Here is a 20,164-nt window from a genome sequence, read left to right as displayed (position 1 = left end):
TAGTGAGGCCACTTATGATCTAATTTGTCTTGCCCTAACCTGAGCAGTCAATTGTTTCTTTCCTGAGCTTCCACTATGTTAGTTTGAATGTTAGCATCAACCCATCTGATCTATGATCTCCATTCTACCCTGCTCAGTGCGGGACGTTGTGCAATAAGTTTAAATGGAAGTATGTTTGAAATTCTTACATCTGGGCTGTGGCTTATAATGTACTGTGTTTTTTGTGATATGTATGTCACTCCCTGTCATTGTCTATTTTGTTAATACACCTCTACCCCGATATAACGCAATCCGATATAACACAAATTCAGATATAACGCGGTAAAGCAGCGCACTCCGGTGGATCAAAGCAAGTTTGATATAACACAGTTTCACCTATAACGCGGTAAGATTTTTTTGGCTCCCGAGGACAGCGTTATATCGGGGTAGAGGTGTACCATATTTATTTAGATATTCTTCTTTGGGCCTTCTGTGTATACACAGGTTTCAGAGTGGTAGCCGTGTTAGTCTGTATCAGCAAAAACAACGAGGAGTCCTTGCGGCACCTTTGCGGCAAATTTGTTAGTCTCTAAGGTGCCACAAGGACTCCTCATTGTTTTTGTGCATACACAGTATGCTGATGAGCATGCCGATAGTGCTTAAAACAAATTAGAGCCCTCCAATTAAACAAAACTTATTGCAGAAATGATTGAAGGACTATAAGGATTTGGTTTATGAGGAATGATTAACAGAGATGAATATACATAGCTTGGCTAACCAATTATTTAATATTTGAAGGTAAGAGAGAAATTTATTTACAGTAGTGATAGTCTGTATAGTTAGAAGGGTGAATAAAGGAAAAGCTGACTGACTAGAGAAATTTCTTCATAGTCAAATCCATTTAATTTGCTTGAGACATTTAAAACTATATTGAACAAAGTATTAGGAATAAATCAGTAAACCTGCACTGCTAGAGGGAAGGTCTAGTTGACCTCATAGGCTCTTTTGTCTGTAATTTCTATCAAAGAAGTTATTTGAAGAAAACTGAATCTGTCCATTCATATTGATGATTATCAGTGAGTCTAAGGCCTTGGCTACACTTACCTGGTAGTTCGGCGGCGAGCAATCGAACTTCTGGGTTCGACTTATCGCATCTAGTCTGGACACGATAAGTCGAACCCGGAAGTGCTCGCCGTCGACTGCGGTACTCCAGCTCGGCGAGAGGAGTACCGCGGAGTCGACGGGGGAGCCTGCCTGCCAAGTGTGGACCAAGGTAAGTTCGAACTAAGGTACTTCGAACTTCAGCTACGTTATTCACGTAGCTGAAGTTCCGTACCTTAGTTCGAATTAGGGGGTTAGTGTAGACCTGGCCTAAGTAATTCATTTTCACAAGCATCTGCTTACAGTAAGTTAACACTGCCTACATCACAGATTTATTTCAGAATATGACTCAACAAGCTGAAATCAGTGGCAATATATACATTTTAAGTGGATGAACTAATGGACTAGTGGTTATCTCTGTGGGATATTGAGTATCTGCTCCATATAATTAACACTGCATTTTCTGAGTTGAATGAGGTACAGAATTTAATATATATCCCCTTTATTTAAATTTATGGTTTTATTTTAGTGTTTCTCGGATATCTTTAATTATCTTAAGCCACAATAGACACTATTGCAAACTTCGTTGCATATAGCTTCCTTTCCTATGCATAATGGTTGTCTCTCCTGCTGAAGCTAGGCCGCTATGGTTATGTCTACACAACATTTTGGAATAAGCGGGAGTGATTTTCTCCCCTCCCCCCCCCCCCCCCGCCCCAGTCTGGGTCAACAATACTTGGGCTAGTGGGAATCACATTAGTGCTCTAAAAATAGCTGTGTAGAAGAAAGAAGTTCAAATTTCATGGCCATAAAATTATTGTTCAGCATTGACAAAATTCTTGGCACTCTGCAGGTCAACAATTAAAGACAGTCCCTGCCCCAAAGTCCTGTTTCTGAAATTTTAAGCAAACATTGGAAAGCACAGAGAAGGCCTGAGCTTTTAAGGTAGAATGCTTCTAGTCAGTATATAATATGTAATAAGACAGAGTTATTTTAGCCAAGGTACTATGCATTGGACCTTTGCACTTAAATGACAAAGAAGCATGAGAAGTCTACATTAAAATGGTAATAAATCATAAACAAGAAATGCTACAATTTTTGGATGGATTTCCAGTAGCAAGTACCTAACAATCAATTAGGTTTGAAATGTTTTAACGTGTTAGTAGTATAATTTTTTTTAACTATTATTTATTAGCATTGGCCTAGATCAACTTCCACTTCGACTTCATAAATGTTATACAGCCAAATTTAGCTTTCATGTGTTTGGTGCCCCCCTCCATCTGTCTCTAGTCCATTCACACTGCTCCAATTTTGAGAGTCATGTATTATGCTGAGAACCAGGAACAATGCCCTAAATTTCAAAAATATTATAGTTGTTTTTAAAACAGGTCTGTGATAAGAGTCCCAGTCTAGACTGAAGTTATTTTTTTTTACTAGAATAACCTGTTTCTTGGAGGAGATTTTAGTGTTGATAATGCAACATTTTTAACCAGTTAAGGGGGGAAAGAAGAGAGGGGAGAGAACCTTCTTCATTTTCAGAGGAGGTGGAGAGGACTGAAAATTCTAAGATTTTTTGTATGCTTTTTCATATTCTAAATATGTGCTGGATGTGATGCAGGACTGAATGTTCAGTGATTGAGTTAGTCTAGAATAATCTATTGATCTTTGCTATTTAAACAGTTTTAGCAAGATTGCCCTAAAAACATGTAGAGTTCTTTTTCCAATCAAGTTCATAGTAGAATTTGGAGTGGGTAAATAATCCAATTGCAAATTAGAAATTAATATTTTTTGTTTGCTAGACAGCACCTTCATCTTGCTTCTTGACTGTAACTCACTGTGTTGTTTGGCTTTTCATCAGCTGCTGTAAAATACAGGACCTGTACTGGGTGTAAACCTGAAACGAACTGTTGGGAATTTGTTTCAGGCCAGATGGAGTACTTGGGGGACTATTCTTAGTGGACTGAACACAGGAATGAGAGCGAGGGACCTCCGGGTTATAATTCTGATTTTTGACTCATAGACTTTAAGGTCAGAAAGGACCATTATGATCATCTAGTCTGACCTCCTGCACAATGTAGGTTACAGAATCTCACCCACCCACTCCTGTATCAAACCTGTGTCTGAGCCATTGAAGTCCTCAAATCATGGTTTAAAGACTTAAAGGTGCAGAGAATCTTCCAGCAAGTGACCCGTGCCCCATGCTGCAAAGGAAGGCGGAAAACACCCGGGCCTCTGCCAATGTGCTCTGGAAAAAAATTCCTTCCTCACCCCAAATATGGTGATCAGCTAAATCCTGAGCATGTGGGCAAGACTCACCAGCCAGACACCCAGGAAAGAATTCTCTATAGTAACTCAGATCCCACCCCATCTAACATCCCATCACAAGCCATTAGGCATATTTACCGCTAATAGTCAAAGACCAATCTCATTATATCATCCCCTCCATAAGCTTGTCAAGCTTAGTCTTGAAGCCAGGATATGTCTTTTGCCCCCACTACTCCCCTTGGAAGGCTGTTCCAGAACTTCACTCCTCTCATGGTTAGAAACCTTCGTCTAATTTCAAGTCTAAACTTCCTGATGGCCAGTTTATATCCATTTGTTCTTGTGTCCACATTGGTACTGAGCTTAAATAATTCCTCTCCCTCCCTGGTATTTATTCCTCTGATATATTTGTAGAGAGCAATCATATCACCCCCCAGCCTTCTTTTGGTTAGTCTAAATTAGCCAAGCTCTTGGAGTCTCCTTTCATAAAACAGGTTTTCCATTCCTCGGATCATTCTAGTAGCCCTTCTCTGCACTGGTTCCAGTTTGAATTCATCCTTCTTAAACATGGGAGACCAGAACTGCACACAGTATTCCAGATGAGGTCTCACCAGTGCCTTGTATAACGGTAATAACATCTCCTTATCTCTACTGGAAGTACCTCGCCTGATGCATCCCAAGACCGCATTAGCTTTTTTCACGGCCATATCACATTGGCGGCTCATAGTCATCCTGTGATCAACCAATATTCCGAGGTCCTTCTCCTCCTCTGTTACTTCCAACTGATGCGTCTTTAGTTTGTAACAAGAATTTTTGTTATTAATCCCTAAATGCATGACCTTGCACTTTTCACTATTAAATTTCATCCTATTACTATTACTCCAGTTTACGAGGTCATCCAGATCTTCCTGTATGATGTCCTTCTCTGTATTGGCAATACCTCCCAGCTTTGTGTCATCCACAAACTTTATTAGCACATTCCCACTTTTTGTGCCAAGGACAGTAATAAAAAGATTAAATAAGATTGGTCCCAAAACCAATCCCTACGGAACTCCATTAGTAACCTCTCTCCAGCCTGACAGTTCACCTTTCAGTATGACTCGTTCTAGTCTCCCCTTTAACCAGTTTCTTATCCACCTTTGAATTTTCATATTGATCCCCATCTTTTCCAATTTAGCTAATAATTCCCCATGTGGAACCATATCAAATGCCTTACTGAAATTGAGGTAAATTAGATCCACTGCATTTCCTTTGTCTAAAAAAATCTGTTACCTTCTCCAAGAAGATCAGGTTGGTTTGACACGATCTACCTTTTGTAAAATCATGTTGTAATTTGTCCCAATTACCGTTGACCTCAATGTCCTTAACTACTTTCTCCTTCAAAATTTTTTCCAAAACCTTGCATACTACAGATGTCAAACTAACAGGCCTGTATTTGCCCGGATCACGTTTTTTCCCTTTCTTAAAGATAGGAACTATGTTAGCAATTCTTCAGTCATACGGTACAACCCCTGAGTTTACAGATTCATTAAAAATGTAGCTTCCTTGCCTCTTCTTGAATATCCCATATTAAAGGTAAACTGCAGATAGTTTTCATTTTTGCTCTTCTATCATATCAAGGGGTTTGTTAACAGCATCTTTAAGAGTTTTATGTATTTTTTTAAACTTAAATCTGTGGAGGGGGATGAGAATTTCAGATCCTGTGAATTTTAGGGTCTGGAGTTTTTGTTAATGTAAAGTTTTATGCAAATTCTAAGCTTTAATTTAAAAAGATATTACATTTTAATCTTTATGAAGCCATAAAATGTAAGATGATGTGCCGTTGCCCTCCTAATACAACTTTGTAAAAATACTGTTTGTAGCAAAATAGTACCAAAAGTGTGACCTTACCCCTGGCCACTCCAATCAGTTTCAATGTAGTGTGAACTTCAAAGCATATTGGACCATTTTACAATAGCGTACAAAAAACTTGACAAAGGTTAGACTGCTGATATGCTGAGACCACTGCTTGTCATGCTGATTAATACTCTTTCCTTGTACTCCCCATCTGTGTGTATCTGTCTTGTCTTATACTTAGATTGTAAATTTTCTGGGTCAGCAGCTGTCTTTTTGTTCTGCTTGTACAGCACCTAGCGCAATTAAATCCTGGTCTGGACTGGGTATCTTAGGAACTATGGTAAAACAAATAATAATTAAGCATGACAGTTTTCCCCCCCATCAAAATAAATAAAATAAAATAAAAGGTAAAATGTTCTTGTTCCCTGAGATGTTCATCCTCCTGAACAGCACAGAAGTGCGGGGGATGGGATCATTCTATTGTGGCCTTGAAAGTCTCATCTGTGTACCTCTCTGTCTCCCTTAGCTCCCCCAGTTCAACCACTCTGATCTTAAAAGGCTAAATTTTAAAAGGCCAGGAGTTGCTTGCACCTGCCCACAAGGCAGGTAATCATACATGCTGCATTCAGTGCAATAAACTGGATAGCCCCCATTCTGCTGCTGGACTTCTGCCTGCATTATTTTTACTCTTGCAGGGGGTTTTGTTTGTTTATTTTTTTTTGAAAGGGTGTTTAGACTGTGTTTTTTAGGTGTATCTGTCTCTCTCATTCCCTCTCTAAGGGTATGTCCACACTCTGACCCATGTAACACTGGCGATGCAGCTCCCAGTGTGGAAGCAGCTATGTTGATGTAACTATGTTTCCATCAGTGTAGCTAACATACTTCGGGCAGGTGGTGTTCCTACACAAACAGAAAAACCCCTTCTGTCAGTTTAGACTACGTTTATGGTACGGGTCTATGATGGTGTAGCTATCCTGGTATAGTCACTGTAGTGTAGACATACCCTGACTCCACCTTGAGTCTTCATTGCTGAGCCAGCAGGAGCTCGGAGTGCTATGGCGAGAGAGTGCTCCACCCATAGTGAAAGAAGCATTACATGTCTCTGCATCAACCCTTCAGGCCACTTCAGAAGTAGTGATGACTAGCCCAGAAGTTTGCTTGACACAGCCCTTCTTGGCTAGAAGGTCAGTTACTGCAAAAACCTGTTTATGGGGTGTGTGTGTGTGAATCCTTGAGACTTTGGCATGCTTTCTTGGGAGTGGCCAGGGTACAATGCGAAGGTTGTGACATAGCATATTCACAACTAAGGTATTCCTTCCTTAATTTACAGTATTGTAAAATAATTTAGATTCAAAATTTGATACACATTAAAACTGTCATAGTGGGAAATACCATGTTGATTCCAAATAATCATCAAAAAAATCTGAGATGGTTGCAGAGGAAATTTAAAGAAAAATCTGATTGTGCATTTGTGTGTGTATGAGAGAAAACAAAGCAACCTAATCTGGGGTTTCGCAAACTCTTCCATATTGTGTACCTCAGATATTGTCTTGTGAACCATTTTTTCCCTTCAACTTGAAATGCTGCAGATCATCTCCCCTCCCATTTGCAGTCCTATCCCTGTGGCAACTTCAGAAATGTACATAGAAAAGTAATATTAAATAAGTACTTAATATTTTTTAGATTCCTTTTCCCGCAGTTTAGCAGCTGGATATGGGGAGCCACCAGCACCATAGAGTTACAGGATTTGTGTGTGTATGCTGTGGCTGAAAGTAGAAATGAATTTGTTATGGAGGCACGGACCCTAATTAATGTGGTGTGCATGTTAAGTAAGGTGTCTTTGATACTAACAGTGAAACATTTAAATTTTTGGTAGTGGGGTAGATGTTACAGAATATTTCCTATTACTTCCAGACATTCTGTGAATCTTTCATTCTTCTAATTGCCTTTTATCATTTTATCTCATTGATCACCTACATTGGACATTACTCCTTGAAGCATGTTTGTTTACATATTTCACTCAGATATTGGCCATTTATTTTGATCAGAGGTGACACTTAGAAATATCAATTTCTTATCATAGAGACTTTGATTAAATATGGCATATTTCCATTTGAAGTTGTAGAAATATACGGTAATTAATTTTCTTTATTGACTTGCATCTTGTGATAATTTTCTTTCCTATCGTTTTCTCCTGACTGGATGAAGGTGCAAGTAGCTGTCTTTGTTAAATAAATATTAAGTAATATTGCATACAGATACTGTTAAGAAAACATTACAGTTGCATGTTTAAGCATTCAAGTCAGGAAATACCAGTGATAAGACTTGATGTGTAACCTCAATGTTGTGTTTTCTGTATATGCATTACAGTGTTTTTTACATTTAATTTTACTTTAATTATGCTTAAAATTTCTCAATTATAGTATCAGTTTTTTTCTGTAAGCTTAGATACATATCTTGCAATGGTTTTTCATTGTACAGTAAGCTGATTTCATTGTAATTTTCCAGTGTATATTTATCAATTGAAGGCAAAAAATTAGGGTCACTAAAGCCTTGGAAATAATAATAATCAAGAATTGGAGATCTACCCTGTTCCTCCAGTGTACCCTATGAAAATGACCAAATGAAACACCAGTACCTTATTTCCAGTTTGGGAATCCCACAGAAATATTGTGTACCTGCATGGAAGGACATTGTAAGAAGAGAGTGGGGGGCATGAACAAATTATGCCAGAAACTATATAGTCTTAAGAAAGAGAGGCCGTACATTTTTCATCGTCCCTAAAGTGGGCTTGTCCATTACCCGGACTTACCAATAAAACTACCAATCAAGTGAATAGGCAGTCACTCCGAAGAATCCTGATAAGCTTGAATGCACGGAAATGAGACTTCAGTCTGCAGCCTTGGCCTGCCTGGTAATTTTCATGGTCTCTCTTTCCAGGGTTTAGACCTGGGGTAAGCTGCAAAGGTCTAAACCCAAGGGCTTGAAAAAATTGAAAGGTGCTCAAAGGTCTATCAACCTTTGTATCATTCCTCTGACCTTTGTTGCTACATCCCATTCTTCATCTCTGTTTTGTGTTTACCACCACAAAGCCTAAGTGGCAGACATCATTTCTTGATCTTATCTAGTTCAGTCTCTTTTTCGCAGCCTTACACTTCTTGCAGAAGCACTGGATGCAGTGATTTAAGAATCCTATGACTTGATCAAGCTCAAGCTGTTGCAGAACAAGTAGTGTTTTCAGTCAAATATTTAAACAGTCTGGAGACTTGAGCTCTTGTTCCCGCAAACACCTCTTTTACTCCTTTTTTGACAAATCCAGGAGCTCTTCAGAAACCTGGAAACAAGAAAAAGCTACAATATAGTAGTAATTTTACTAACTTGGGCCAGTACTACTCAAGACATCTGGATAAAAACCATCTACAGAGTCTGTTCTTCAAAACTTTCCTCCAATATGCATGCTTCCCTCTTCTCCTTCAACACCAACATTTCGGGGAACACTATGAAATGAGAAACAATACTTTCCTACATTCCACATCTTTGAATGTGGGAGTTCCTCATCAGGATCAGCCACATTCTTCTGTGGGCCTAAGAAGCCCTCAGAGCAGTTTTCACTCTTTTGCCCTCAATTGGCCAGTCATGTAGTCCACACACAAAGAACCAACTGTCTCTCCTGATGTAGAAAACTTCAAAAGGCAATACCTTCATTTTACCTCAATGCTTTCCCCAGCCACTATTTCCCTTTCCCGAAATAAGCAAACAGAAAATAACAAACCAGTAGCTTAGGGGTTTGCTTCTCCTCCCTTTGTAGTGCCATAAACCTTTGAAAGCATCTCTCTCAAAGTTCAGTGACCTTGCTTCTACAGACAGGATGACCTCATGCTGTTCTTCCCTTGTTATCTTCCCATCCCCCTACTGATGTTTATGGAAATTGGGCTTCCATTGTTTTTTGTCACACCTTGTTTAATTTCTTTGGAGACAGGTAGATAGCAGTGATGTTTCCTCCTGCCTGGGAGGGAAACTGTTTCTACCTGTTTGGTCACAGGCTTTAAAGCATAATATCATTAAATGTATATAATTTCCCCATATATACATTAATCACCAGTGTCTCATTAGCTTTTAAAAAAGACCTCTCTATACACTTCGTATACAATATTACTGTATTATAAAAAAAAAGTTGATTCAATTACTTAATGCTTTGAGGTTCAGCCACCTGTCTTTAGTGACCAGGAAAGCTTCTTTAAGCTTTGAGGAAGGCAACATAGAGTCTGGTGGTGATGGAAGCTCCATGCTCTTTCTTCCTCCGCTGGTGTTTGCTAAAATGCAAATTTTCTGTTTCTGCAATCTCCTGTCTTGTTTGATGACTCTGTTTGTTGCTTATATATAAATTGAGGTAAACCCATATTCCTTTGTTTAATACAGACTGTGTTTATACGTTGCTTGCCAAACACATTTTAAGAATGATTCTAGCATATATTCATTACTTTTTGTACACATCCTGTGCATACATCATACAAGAATATTAATGATCAGTGAGTTATTAGTTTTCCAATGATATCTTACATGTCACCTTTGAGATACAGATTATGACAACAGTGTGTTAGGCATAGTCAGTATGTCAGGCCTGATCAACTGCTGCCAGAGTAGAGCACCACAAATTGGCCTTGGTGTCATAATCATGATGGGATTAGCTTGGAGGAAGAGTTTACTGATCTGTAGCCAAAACCCTTCATATTACAGAGTATTAGCCCGCCATCTTGCTTGATTCTCCTCCCTAAAAAAATGTCAGGAGCTTAAGCAGCTTATTCACAAGGATATGGCCTGACATTGGGTATGGGCAGCCTAGAATGTGGGTGAAACTGAGGTCAGGGCTAGTACCGGGGGGTGGATGCCTGTAAATATGCTTGGCTTCAAACATCTGAGTTCCATGAGTTGGTTTAGAAAGAGCTCAGGGACCTGTTTTGTACCAGAGATAACTCTTTTGGGCACCAGTTGGCGGCCTTTTTGCATGATTGGTCATGAACATCCTCTATTACAATTTTATACATAAAGGAGATTTTTAAAAGTAGTTAAATGCTAATTTCCATTCAGAGTCAATGGGAGTTAGGCACCTATCTGCCATTTGTCTTTAAATCTCCCACCTCCATCCAAAAACCTTTTGTATTAGTTCAACTGACATTTCTTATAAACAATGTCTCTGAATAAACTTCATAGTCTGTTTTTTCCAACATTTAAATAAAGGCTCAGCCTTTAAGTTTTCCTTTTCCTTTCATTAACTTTAAAGAAATCCCTTGACCTGCAATATAGAAATATCTAACCTATTTACATACTACTTCAGTTATCATTCAACTCAAGACATTCTCCCCTTACATGTTGTTTGTGTCTTTTTCTGCCTAATTTTTTTTGGATGCTACTTATCTGTTTTTTATATTTGCTTGAATGCTTAGCCCTCAGACCAAACTTAATTGCTATGTGAGGCAATTAAAAATTACTATATTTCTTTAACTCCTGTTTATTATTTTGGAGTCTTTAAAGAGGCTATGGTTTAAAGGGTTTGTCAATGCAAACTATGGATAGTTTTATAACACTTATTATTAATAATTTACAGTATAAACACAGATCAAAAAGACTGTTCCTGGCCCAAGGAGTTTACAGTCTTATATAAGACAAGAGACGACAGATTATGAGATAATGTTTGTTAGCATGATAGTCACTGGTCTCTGAATACTAGCAACCTAATATTGTGATGCCTACTAAAGAAATTTAACAAAGGGGATATTTTGAGGAGGGATTTGAAGATGGATAAGCCAGTGATTTGTTGGATTTTTACAGAGAATACTTCAGCTGAAGTGCCTTGTAGAAGCATAGAAGAATGTCCAAAGATGCTTGTTTGAAAATGTAACATGGGCAGTGGAGGCTGGCATCATGGGCTAATTGGAGATGAGCACTGGTAGCTTGCTTGTGAATGAGAGATTACAGATATGCCGGGGACTGAGTGTAAAGAGTCTTGAAAGCAAAGATGAGCTGCTTATGGTTGAGGCAATAGAGAAGGGGGAGCCAGTGGAGGAATTCAAAGAGAGTTGATATGGTCAAAATGATAGTTGTGCCTGGTTTGCAGTAGCCAAACTGCTTTTAAACAGTGTTAAATGGAATCAGTTGTGAAATGATTCAGAAGGGGTTGGGAGTGGATGGGGACCCTTAATATATCTGTCATGCAAATATATTGGGGAAACAATTTGCCTTTTTTTGAACTTTTCTAAGTAGAGTTTTGTCTTTTCCAGGCCCAAATTGCCTTTCTTCAAGGGGAAAGAAAGGGACAAGAAAATCTGAAGAAGGATCTAGTGCGGAGAATCAAAATGCTGGAATATGCTCTTAAACAGGAAAGGTACATCACTTTTAAGATAATAGAGAATTTTGTTTAAAAAGTCTCTTACTAATATTTGTCTTTTAATATTTTATATCATTTTGGCTCATCAGAGGAAAAATATTTTTTTGGAGATCTGAATCTTGAATTGGTAATTATGAATGTAAGAATTGTCATACTGAATCAGTCCATCTCATCCAGAATCCTGTCACCAGCAGTGACCACTATTCAGATGCTTCAGAAAAAGGTTTTAAAAAAACCTTGAATTAGACAATTACAGTATAACATCTCTCAGGGCAAGTTTCTTTCTAACTCCCAGAAGACATTGTTTTATATTCTGAAGCACAATTTTTTTTCTCTTTCAAAGGTTTTGTGTTTGTTAATAAACTAAATAAAAATTCTTGTTATCCACATAAATATCTATATTTTTAAATCTTGATAACTCTTCACCTCAATAATAATCTGTGACAAGAAGTTCCACCTGCTAATTATGCACTGGGTGAAAAGGTACATACTTATATCAGTTTTGAGTTTTGCCACTTTTTGATTTTCATTTAATGTCCCCGTGTATTTGTATGAGAAGGTAAATAAAAGTTCCCAATCTACCTTTTCTATACCATTCATTGTTGTGTATGCTTTTATCCTGTCTTCTTGCAAAGGTAAACAGTCTTTCCATATTATCTTCATGTGAGTTTTTCCATGCCCCTAATTATCATGTCACACCCTCCCCGCCCTTAATTTTGTTTGCTCATTTTTGAGATGAGGCGATGAGAACTGAACCTAGAATTCCAGGTGAGGGTGTACCTGTGATCTGTAAAATGGCGTAATAATATTTTCAGAGATAAGAGTACACCTCTACCCCGATATAATATAAATTCTCATATAACGCGGTAAAGCAGTGTTCCGGGGGGGGGGGGGAGGGGCGGTGGCGGGGCTGCGCACTCTGGCGGATCAAAGCAAGTTCGATAGAACGCGGTTTCACCTATAACGTGGTAAGATATTTTGGCTGCCGAGGACAGCGTTATATCGAGATAGAGGTGTATTTGTTTCCTTAGTGACTTATTGAGTCTGGTATTACTATTAATAATAAATAATATTTGTATACCATCTGGCCACTAAAGAATCCTAATCACTTTTCAATAAGAAAAGAATTAAACAACTTTAAATGTACAATCTCTAAAACAGTTTAAATCAGTAAAAGCCATAAGTAAAATCATAAATGCAGTTTAGTTCATATCACTAGAGAAACTACTTTTGGCTAAACTCACGGGGACAGGAAGAATTTGTAATTACCTTGAAAGTGTATTAACACTGAGTGTCAATGTGGACACTGAAAAATTCAGAAAAAGGCCCAGTGAAAGAATATTGCTATGTAGTAATTTTAGCATGCTGTTATGAGCAAGTCCCATTCTGACTTCTTTCATTGTTGTCTAATTCATAAAGAAAGCAAATATATATGTGACCCATGGGAAGGTGAGGTATCTTTTGATCAAAAATTTCCAGCAATTTAAACCAGTGCAAGCAGGGTGTGTAGATCTGTTTGCATTATGCTTAATGACAGAGGATGTTGGGGACATGGCTTTCCCAGATCAATTCTTTTGAAGCAGGTTTCAGAGTTGTAGCCGTGTTAGGTCTGTATCGGCAAAAACAATGAGGAGTCCTTGTGGCACCTCAGAGACTAACAAATTTATTTGGGCATAAGCTTTCGTTGGCTAGAACCCACTTCATCAGATGCATGGAGTGGAAAATACAGTAGCAGGTATAAATACACAGCACATGAAATGATGGGAGTTGCCTTACCAAGTGGGAGGTCAGTCTAACAAGACAATTCAATTAACAGTAGGATACCAAGGGAGGAAAAAATCACTTTTGTAGTGGTAATGAGAGTGGCCCATTCAAACAGTTGACAAGAAGGTGTAAAAAGAACAGGAGTACTTGTGGCACCTTAGAGACTAACAAATTTATTAGAGCATAAGCTTTCGTGGACTACAGCCCACTTCTTCGGATGCATACAGAGTGGAATAAATATTGAGGAGATGTATATACACACATACAGAGAGCATAAACAGGTGGGAGTTGTCTTACCAACTCTGAGAGGCCAATTAAGTAAGAGAAAAAAAAACGTTTGAAGTGATGATCAAGATAGCCCAGTACAGACAGTTTGATAAGAAGTGTGAGAATACTTACAAGGGGAGATAGATTCAATGTTTGTAATGGCTCAGCCATTCCCAATCCTTATTCAATCCTGAGTTGATTGTGTCTAGTTTGCATATCAATTCCAGCTCAGCAGTCTCTCATTGGAGTCTGTTTTTGAAGTTTTTCTGTTGTAATATAGCCACCCGCAGGTCTGTCATTGAATGACCAGACAGGTTAAAGTGTTCTCCCACTGGTTTTTGAGTATTATGATTCCTGATGTCAGATTCGTGTCCATTAATTCTTTTGCGTAGAGGGGAAATTAGGTTTTATAATGACCCATCCACTCCCAGTTGTTAAGTTCACACCTTCTTGTCAACTGTTTGAAATGGGCCAACAGATGCAAAACCTGTAGATGTATCTGCATTGCTACGATGATCAACACTCCCCCTCTTTCCCCAAACACACCTTTCAAGATCTGTGGGTTCTACACACGTCTATCACAACATGTGGTATACCTCACCCAGTGAACTAAATGCCCCAATAACAACTATATGGTTGAAACCAGACAATTACTATGCTCTCAAATGAATTCACATAGAAAAATGATAAAGGACAAAAATACCAAATCACCTGTTGGTGAACACTCTCCACAGAGGTCTGACAGAGGTCCTCATCCTTAAAGAAAATCTTCATAACACCTTTATAAGACAAGTCTGGGAGTTTAAATTCATAACTTTGCTAGACACTAAAAATCATGGATTTAATAAAGATACTGGATTTATAACAACCTATAATCCAGTAAACCGCTCCCTGAGTTTTTTTTCCTCTCCTCTTCCCCTTTGACTGGAGAGGTGTTAACTGGCCACTTCACCTTGAATGGTCCCTTGAGATGTGTTAAATACTTGTGCTAAACAATCTGACCCTTGAATTTAGCTTTGACACTAAGTACATTTCCCAGATTTGAAGAAATCGTGTGAGCTCAAAAGCTTCTCTCTCTCACCAGCAGAAGTTGGTCTAATAAAAGAGATTACCTCACCCATTTTGTCTCTCTAGGGCTGTGTCTACACTAGAGACCTTACAGTGGTACTGATGCAGCTGTGCCATTGTAAGATATCCCATGTAGCCATTCTATGCCGACGGGAGAGAGCTCTCCTGTTGACATAATTAAATCACCCCCAACAATCAGCAGTAGCTATGTTGGTAGGAGAGCATCTCCTGCTGACATAGCACTGTCCACACCAGTGCTTCTGTCGGTCAGGGATGTGTTTTTTCGCACCCGAGTGACATAAGTTTTACTGACAAAAGTGCTAGTGTAGACATAGCCTTAGAAATGTACTAGGGACATTTCATCCCTTATGCTTTAAGGCAGAAAATGACCACTAATAGGTTAGGGAAAACCACCACTTTTCCTCCTATGGGCAGAGTGTTTTGTGTTTATCCATTAATAAGTAGACCTGCACCTTTCTCTGAAGTGTGTGATATTAGCCATTGTCAATCAGGATATCAAACTAGATGGTCAACTAGTCTGATCTGGCATGACAGTTCCTTTCTTCCTCTATTTTTAACCATTTTTAAAGCAAATTCAATGTTTCTGAATGGGTTATGCTGACAGCTATTTATAGCAAGCTTCACTTGCTAATTGCTCAAGAAACAATCTCGTATTTGTTCTGGGAGGGTCTCTAAGCAGAAATTTTGTTTGGTACTTAGAAGCAGGGCAGCATACTGAGCACAAGAAGCCCTGCTGTGTGTCACAACAGTATTTTCCTAAATCAGCTCACAACCTGGGTTAGCCAACATTCAGTGAAGAGCTTGTGTTGATTGTTCCCACTGAGCATCTGGGAGTCACAAAAAGGACAATCTGCAGGGGAAGAGCAGAACTTTTCTCCTGGCCAATTGTGATGAGGGCACGGGAAAGCAAGATTGGGGATTGGAGGAGAAAAAAAGACCAGGTAATTAAGAGATAAAGGGAAGATTACTTCGATCCTGCCCAGCCCTCTAAATTTACCAAATCTTTATCAAGCAAATAACTATACCTATTAGTCATGACCCAGTATGTAAAATGCTGATCCATACTAGGACCCATTGGCAGCATGTCATGACAAGTGCGAGTGGCACTGGTTTCTCAACAATATGCTGCCTCTCAAGCCTGTGTATACTGAATATTCAGCATATTTTTTTCAGTCGCTGACAATGATTAACTTAATTTCTGATCAATGTCACTGTTCTGTAATTAATTACTATAAAATCTTGCAAGAGTCATTACTTATAGTGGAGTGTAAAAATTTTCCACTATGGAGCGGAGTGTGTTTGGTTCTATTCCCTGACAAAGAGATTTGGTCAACTTTAATACATAATGATTTCTATCAAGGATTCTTTAATACATTATATGCAGAAGTCATTTAAAAAGAAGAGGGATGATCAATAATTAATTTGAACACTTTCATACATTTGCTGGTTCCAGGGCCGGCTCCAGGCACCAGCTTGCCAAGCAGGTGCTTGGGGCGGCCACTCCGGAGAGGGCCGGCATGTCCAGCTATTCAGCGGCAATTCGGTGGACGGTCCCTCACTCCCGCTCGGAGCGAAGGACCTTCCGCCGAATTGCCGCCGCAGATCGCGATTGCGGCTTTTTTTTTTTTGCGCCGCTTGGGGCGGCAAAAACCCTGGAGCCGGCCCTGGCTGATTCAAAGCAATTGTGTTGTAATTTTGCTACCATCCAGCAGATTGCAGTGTAAGACTTTTTTTCACACCTCAAGGTTATTTTATTACTTTTTTGGTAGTAATGTTGCTCAGTTACCAGTTACTTGTTTAAATTGTTATCCCTGGATTTTCAGGAGCTAACTAAAAACATGCTAATCTGTTTTAAGCATATGTCCAACAACTAATAATCCGTCTGTTACTCATTTCCCTTTCCAGAGTATTTTAACCAAACAACAGAATTCTTAGGCCACTTTTCTAGAAATACTTTTTGTTATTTTTTAAAATGGTGTGTCTGGTCAGAGTAAGACTGGCGCCTTCTCCCCTGGCCAGGATATCTCCCAATGCTGTTCCTGGCAGTCTGTCTTGTTTACGTCTATTGGTCTGGCGACTCCTCTTAGTACTTCTACGGATGTTTGGCAGACACTCTCAGCACAGCTGGATTGGATGCTTCAGGTCTACACACTGAAATATTTCCAAGAAATAGCGGCATTTCTTGATTAGAAATCAAACTGGTTTCTTTCTATGAATTGGTCTGTGAGCAATGAAAGTCTTTGATCCTAGGGCATTTAAATGGAGAGTTTAAAAGTTTTTAAAATTTAACTAAGTTTCTTTTTCTCAATTTATTGAGATGTTGGGGCAGCCATATTGAATAGCAAATATGGATTACTTGCACAGCAGATTTGCAGTTCATGAAGAAGAAAAGAATGAAGCAGAGCAGTGAATAAGTTAATGAAGTGAGAAAGTAAAAGCAGTTGTAGTGATCCTCCTTATCTTAATAACTAAGCAGGTCTATTTAGTAACATAGCTTTGCAGTCTAAAAATATCTTCCTTCCAAATGACTGTCAAAGCTGGTTGCAGTTGGAAAATAACTTTGGTAACATGTCTGTTAAAGCCAATTATTTTCATATCAATTTACTTTTCAGTCTCTGCATACTGCTGTTCATACAAATTATTCTTTTCAGAAATTAATATAGATGTTAATAGTTCAATGACTTACATCTCATCTAAACCATCATTTTCATGTGAAGATAATGTATATCTTTAAGTTTAATTTCTTATCCTCCAAACTTTAGGGTATTCTTTTGGGGTATTCAGTATTGTCATAATGATCATATGGGAAACCAAAGTTTCTCCATTTATCTGCTGCACAAACACAAGTATAGTTAGCTGCAATGTATAATTCTCCATATATGTTAATATAGCTGACCTCTAATCTGGAGCAGCCAGTTTTAGTGTTAAGTGTAGTTCAGTTGGAGCTAGTCAGAGTTGGACTACCAGGTATAATTTTGAGGGAATTTAGTGAACATATAATGGGAGGAAGTATTAAAATCCATTGGTGTAGGAGTGCTGGAAAAAGTAAAAGACTAAATGAAGTGCAACAAACTATAGTCCCTCTGAAAATGGAAACTGCAAAGAAAACCAAGTGGTCATGGTGGATCTATAAGTATCTACTCAAACTTCTGGGATTGAAAAGAAACTCCACTGGGATTGAAGAAGGGGAGAGAAAACAAAACTAGATAGGAGTTTAACACACAAGGAAAAAGGTGAGAGCCAGGAAGAAAATGAATTAATTACCTTGGTGTGAAAGGAATCGGAAGGGTTTTTAAAAGTATATTGGGGTGGGAGGAAGAACCTGCCCAAGTTAGTAGATCCATTAATAAATGAAGATGTGAAAGTGAGACCAGGCATTCACATGGCACTGTTGCAGCTAGCTTTGCCAGATATTTACATGCCAGATGCGCTAAAGATTCATATGTCTCTTCATGCTTCATCCATCATTCCAAAGGACATTCGTCCAGGCTGATGACAGGTTCTGCTCGATAACAATCCAAAGCAGTGCAGACTGACGCATGTTTGTTTTCATCATCTGAGTCAGGTGCCATCAGCAGAAGGTTGATTATTTATTTATTTATTTACTTACTTACTTACTTACTTATTTATTTTGGTAGTTCGGGTTCTGTAGTTTCTGCATCGGAGTGTTACTCTTTTAAGACTTCTGAAAGCATGCTCCACACCTCATCCCTCTCAGATTTTGGAAGGTGCCACAGATTCTTAAACCTTGGGTCGAGTGCTGTAGCTATCTTTAAAAATCTCACATTGGTACCTTCTTTGCGTTTTGTCAAATCTGCAGCGAAAGTGTTCTTAAAATGAACATCATGTGCTGAGTCATCATACAAGACTACTGTAACATGAAATATGTGGCAGAATGCCGTTAAAACAGAGCAGAAGGCACACAATTCTCCCCCAAGAAGTTCAGTCACAAATTTAATTAACGCATTATATTTTAATGAGCCTCATCAGCATGGAAGCATGTCCTCTGGAATGGCAGCTGAAGCATGAAGGGGCATACAAATGTTTAGCATATCTAGCACGTAAATACCTTGCAAAAGTGCCATGTGATCGCCTGTTCTCACTTTCTGGTGACATTGTAAATAAGAAGTTGGCAACATTATCTCCCGTAAATGTAAACAAACTTGTTTGTCTTATCGATTGGCTGAACAAGAAGTAGGACTGAGTGGACTTGTAGGCTCCAAAGTTTTACATTGTTTTGTTTTCGAGTGCATAGAATCATAGAATATTAGGGTTGGAAGAGACCTCAGGAGATCATCTAGTCCAATCCCTTGCTTAAAGCAGGACCAACGCCAACTAAATCATCCCAGCCAGGGCTTTGTCCAGCCAGGGCTTTGTCCAGCCAGGCCTTAAAAACCTCTAAGCATGGATATTCCACCACCACCCTAAGTAACCCATTCCAATGCTTCACCACCCTCCTAGTGAAATAGTGTTTCCTAATATCCAACCTAGACCTCCCCCACTGCAACTTGAGACCATTGCTTCTTGTTCTGTCATCTGCCACCACTGAGAAAAGCCTAGCTCCATCCTTTTTGGACCCCCCCTTCAGGTAGTTGAAGGCTATCAAATCTGCCCCCTCACTCTTCTGTTCTGCAGACTAAATAACTCCCGTTCCCTCAGCCTCTCCTCGTAAGTCATGTGCCCCAGCCCCATAATCATTTTTGTTGCCCTCCGCTGGACTCTCTCCAGTTTGTCCACATCCCTTCTGTACTGGGGGCACCAAAACTGGACACAATACTCCAGATGTGGCCTCACCAGTGCCGAATAGAGGGGAATAATTACTTCCCTCGATCTGCTGGCAATGCTCCTACTAATACAGCCCAATATGCTGTTGGCCTTCTTGACAACAAGGGCACACTGCTGACTCATATGCAGCTTCTCGTCCACTGTAATCCCCAGGTCCTTTTCTGCAGAACTGCTGCTTAGCCAGTTGGTCCCCAGCCTGTAGTTGTGCATGGGATTCTTCCTTCCTAAGTGTTGAACCTCATCAGATTTTTTTTGGCCCAATCCTCCAATTTGTCTAGGTCACTCTGGACACTATCCCTACCCTCCACTGTATCTACCTCTCCCCCCAGCTTAGTATCATCTGCGAACTTGCTGAAGGTGCAATTCATCCCATCATCCAGATCATTAGTAAAGATTTTGAACAAAACCAGCCCCAGGACCAACCCCTGGGGCACTCCGCTTGATACCAGCTGCCAACTAGACATTGAGCCATTGATCACTACCCATTGAGCCCAACAATCTAGCCAGCTTTCTATCCACCTTATAGTTCATTCATCCAGTTCATACTTTTTTTTTCTTGCTGGCAAGAATACCGTGGGAGACCATATCAAATCTTTGCTAAAGTCAAGATATATCACATCCACTGCTTTCCGCATATACACAGAACCAGTTATCTCATCAATCAGGTTGGTCAGGCATGACTTGCCGTTGGTGAAT

The 20,164-nt window shown here is 39.3% G+C and overlaps 1 protein-coding gene across 7 annotated transcripts in view; it reads left to right on the top strand.

The window, feature by feature from the left end:
- STRN (striatin) overlaps window positions 1-20,164 on the top strand; it is an 89,721-nt gene that overhangs the window by 12,257 nt on the left and 57,300 nt on the right. For all 7 annotated transcript variants that reach the window (XM_042848426.2, XM_042848425.2, XM_005296257.5 and 4 more), the window contains exon 2: window positions 11,457-11,560. In XM_042848426.2, coding sequence (XP_042704360.2) covers window positions 11,457-11,560 — 104 coding nt within the window. The remainder of the gene's footprint in view (window positions 1-11,456; window positions 11,561-20,164) is intronic.

The sequence above is a fragment of the Chrysemys picta genome, chromosome 3, assembly GCF_011386835.1.
Source record: "Chrysemys picta bellii isolate R12L10 chromosome 3, ASM1138683v2, whole genome shotgun sequence".
In the NCBI taxonomy this organism is placed as follows: domain Eukaryota; kingdom Metazoa; phylum Chordata; order Testudines; family Emydidae; genus Chrysemys; species Chrysemys picta.
Note: the sequence above shows the minus strand (reverse complement) of the source record. Positions and strands in the feature narration are given on the sequence as shown.